Genomic DNA, 4,202 nt, shown 5'->3' with positions numbered 1-4,202 from the left:
ACAGTTATAATTTATATTTTTAGATTATAATGTATGTATTATGATTTATATGTATTATAATTTATAAATAAATATATAACCTATATTTGTATATATTTAGTTAATAAGTATATAGATTTACTATGCATTTAAATTCTATACAAAATTTTTGGCACTGTTACTTTCCCAATTTAAGGTAATCTACTGATTTGCCAAGGGAATAACAACTATGGCAAGGGCAGTAAATGTTAATATGTTTACTAGCTGAGTGGAATACATTTTAGAATACAGCTTGGGTGTTGTACACCTGCCGAAGTATCTTAATAAAATATACAAAATTGTCAGGTATCTCCTATACTCTCTGTAGATACAGGCTCTGCCCTGGTTGTCTGGTTATAAAAATGGTTCATGTTGCTTAATTTTTTGAAGTGTCAGAGATGAGATGTGTTGACTGTTGTATGGTTAATGTCTGTATATTTTTTTAATTCCTAGGAGTGTGTGCAGCAGCTTGACCTGAGAGACATGATATCTGTCTCCATGGATGGACCCAGTGTAAACTGGAAGTTTTTAGAAATTCTCCAGCAAGAACATTCAGAGGCGTTTGGAGGTGCCCAGCTGACTGTGGTCGGGAGCTGTGGTCTCCACACACTCCATAATGCCATAAAAAGTGGCTTTAGTGTATGACAAATGGAGAAAGTGCTCAGGGCACTGCATACAGTCTTCCATAATAGCCCTGCTAGAAGAGAGGATTTCTGCACTCTGACCAAGACATCTGTGTTTCCCTTGCCATTTTGTGGGCATCGTTGGATAGAAAACCTACCGGTCATCGATAGGGCTATTGCAGTATGGCCAATGATCGTGATGTATGTGGATGCAATAACAAAGAAAAAACTTCCAAATCCGAGAACATCATCCTATGACTCCCTTGCAGAGGCACGGCATGATCCTTTCATAATGGCCAAGTTTCACTTCTTCATGGCTGTCTCCAGGACCTTCTCCACCTTTCTGACTAAATATCAGACAGATGAGCCTGTGTTGCCATTCATTAGCAAAGACCTGGTCATGCTCATGAAAGTAATAAATAACATGCCATGGACGTAATGTATGATGTTTCTATTTGAATTCAATATTATTAAGCCATGTTATTAACATTGACATGCATAGTTCATATAAATATATATATATATACAGTGAGGAAAATAAGTATTTGAACACCCTGCTATTTTGCAAGTTCTCCCACTTAGAAATCATGGAGGGGTCTGAAATTGTCATCGTAGGTGCATGTCCACTGTGAGAGACATAATCTAAAAAAAAAAATCCAGAAATCACAATGTATGATTTTTTAACTATTTATTTGTATGATACAGCTGCAAATAAGTATTTGAACACCTGAGAAAATCAATGTTAATATTTGGTACAGTAGCCTTTGTTTGCAATTACAGAGGTCAAACATTTCCTGTAGTTTTTCACCAGGTTTGCACACACTGCAGGTGGGATTTTGGCCCACTCCTCCACACAGATCTTCTCTAGATCAGTCAGGTTTCTGGCCTGCCGCTGAGAAACACGGAGTTTGAGCTCCCTCCAAAGATTCTCTATTGGGTTTAGGTCTGGAGACTGGCTAGGCCACGCCAGAACCTTGATATGCTTCTTACAGAGCCACTCTTTGGTTATCCTGGCTGTGTGCTTCGGGTCATTGTCATGTTGGAAGACCCAGCCTCGACCCATCTTCAATGCTCTAACTGAGGGAAGGAGGTTGTTCCCCAAAATCTCGCAATACATGGCCCCGGTCATCCTCTCCTTAATACAGTGCAGTCGCCCTGTCCCATGTGCAGAAAAACACCCCAAAGCATGATGCTACCACCCCATGCTTCACAGTAGGGATGGTGTTCTTGGGATGGTACTCATCATTCTTCTTCCTCCAAACACGTTTAGTGGAATTATGACCAAAAGTTCTATTTTGGTCTCATCTGACCACATGACTTTCTCCCATGACTCCTCTGGATCATCCAAATGGTCATTGGCAAACTTAAGTCGGGCCTGGACATGTGCTGGTTTAAGCAGGGGAACCTTCCGTGCCATGCATGATTTCAAACCATGACGTCTTAGTGTATTACCAACAGTAACCTTGGAAACGGTGGTCCCAGCTCTTTTCAGGTCATTGACCAGTTCCTCCCGTGTAGTTCTGGGCTGATTTCTCACCTTTCTTAGGATCATTGAGACCCCACGAGGTGAGATCTTGCATGGAGCCCCAGTCCGAGGGAGATTGACAGTCATGTTTAGCTTCTTCCATTTTCTAATGATTGCTCCAACAGTGGACCTTTTTCACCAAGCTGCTTGGCAATTTCCCGTAGCCCTTTCCAGCCTTGTGGAGGTGTACAATTTTGTCTCTAGTGTCTTTGGACAGCTCTTTGGTCTTGGCCATGTTAGTAGTTGGATTCTTACTGATTGTATGGGGTGGACAGGTGTCTTTATGCAGCTAACGACCTCAAACAGGTGCATCTAATTTAGGATAATAAATGGAGTGGAGGTGGACATTTTAAAGGCAGACTAACAGGTCTTTGAGGGTCAGAATTCTAGCTGATAGACAGGTGTTCAAATACTTATTTGCAGCTGTATCATACAAATAAATAGTTAAAAATCATACATTGTGATTTCTGGATTTTTTTTAGATTATGTCTGTCACAGTGGACATGCACCTACGATGACAATTTCAGACCCCTCCATGATTTCTAAGTGGGAGAACTTGCAAAATAGCAGGGTGTTCAAATACTTATTTTCCTCACTGTATATATATATATATAATACATGTATATGTTCTCAGAGCCTGCTTAAGAGGTTCATCAAGGAAGAAATCCTTAATGACATCACTGCACTGCAGATGGTCAGACTGGACACAACTGACAAAAAAGCAAGAAAACAACCAAAGAATGTGGACACTGGCTTAGGAGCAGAAGCAGTCATAAAGGTATTGTGGCAATTATCAAACAACACTGTCTGTTCTTAACCCTTCCTGTTAGGAACTCCAGAGTAGCAGCAGAGTAGGTGAGCTCAGTGTGTTGGAGTTTAAAAGGGACTGCATGGTCTGACTAACATCATCCAGAAAATGCAAGATAAGAGTCTGCTGAAGTACACTGTTGTGAGGCAGGTGGCATGTTTGGACCCAACAAACATGTTCTCAGACCCTAACTTGTGCCAGGAAAGAATGAAGCGACTTGTTCATAGGTTTCTGCAAGCCCACCAGCTGCCAGGAGGCATCTCTGCTGGTATTAATTTTTCAGAAATATAGCGGAATGTACATGGTCACATTTATCTGAAGCTTGTTTTCACACAATTTAGCAGTGATAGGTTTATCTGATTCAATATTCTTTTTTTTTTCATTGTTAATTGTGTTATTTTGTCATAATCTGTTGTACAACAGGTGACATAATTGTCCAGCAGTTTGGAAACTTCTTGTCTCTGGAGGCAAAATCAGAGTCATTGAAGACAAGGCTGGATGTTTTCCAGCATGGCCTCCTCTGTCAATCCTACCCTGAGCTCTGGACTTTCTGCAAGAAACTACTGCTCCTCTCCCATGGCCAAGCAACAGTGGAGAGGGGCTTTTCTGTTAACAAGGAGGTAGAGGCCGATAATATGCAGGAGGACACAGTTGTTGCTCAGAGGATGATGTGTGACTGTTTCTGTCTGTGGGGGGGTTCTAAAAGTTCCTCTGACAAAGGAGATCCTGGCAGCTGCAGCTTCTGCAAGATCTCAGTATCAGCTACACCTGGATCAGGAAAAGAGAAAGCAGGAGAGCAATGCACAAAGAGAAAAGCAGAAGAGGACCTCCTTGAGCAGCTCAAAAAGAGGAAGATGGTACTAGCTGAGGTGGCAAACAGCCTTGAAAAAGAAGCAGACACACTGGCAGAGAAAGCTGAGGGTAAATCAGGTACACTCATGGCCCAGCTAATCACTAAGTCTAATATTCTGAGGAAGTGATTCAAAGAAAAGGTAGCAGAACTAAAAGAGGTTGAGATGGAGCTAGGAAATAAATCAGTAGAACTCCAGTCAACCATTATCTTTATCCTCCCTACCTTTCAGACAATTTCTGTTCCACATTTCACATCAAAAATGTTCATTCACATTGTTGTAAGTCAAATATATGTACAAAGTAGACAATCTAGAACAAAAATCTACCCGTTATTGTGAGCTGGTTAATAATAGTAATTAATGTTGTACAGTGGCTT

At 41.0% G+C, this 4,202-nt stretch overlaps 1 protein-coding gene across 1 annotated transcript; it reads left to right on the top strand.

The window, feature by feature from the left end:
* The first annotated feature begins 455 nt into the window (after positions 1-455).
* On the top strand, positions 456-4,202 carry LOC131545972 (uncharacterized). Its single transcript, XM_058785225.1, has 4 exons — positions 456-1,053; positions 2,801-2,944; positions 2,997-3,242; positions 3,398-4,202. Exons 3-4 carry the CDS (start codon positions 3,083-3,085, stop codon positions 3,952-3,954), a joined length of 717 nt encoding a protein of 238 aa, XP_058641208.1. The 5' UTR covers positions 456-1,053; positions 2,801-2,944; positions 2,997-3,082; the 3' UTR covers positions 3,955-4,202.

This window comes from Onychostoma macrolepis, chromosome 08 (assembly GCF_012432095.1).
Source record: "Onychostoma macrolepis isolate SWU-2019 chromosome 08, ASM1243209v1, whole genome shotgun sequence".
Classification (NCBI taxonomy): domain Eukaryota; kingdom Metazoa; phylum Chordata; class Actinopteri; order Cypriniformes; family Cyprinidae; genus Onychostoma; species Onychostoma macrolepis.
The sequence above is the reverse complement of the archived record's forward strand: the minus strand, read 5'-3'. Positions and strand labels throughout refer to the sequence as shown.

What these genes read in the sequence shown, in the direction of transcription:
- LOC131545972 (XM_058785225.1), top strand. Translation starts at nt 3,083, where the DNA reads ATGCAAGATAAGAGTCTGCTGAAGTACACTGTTGTGAGGCAGGTGGCA. An exon ending in GCCAGGAGGCATCTCTGCTG is followed by an intron (nt 3,243 to 3,397) that starts GTATTAATTTTT and finishes GTTGTACAACAG; the next exon opens with GTGACATAATTGTCCAGCAG.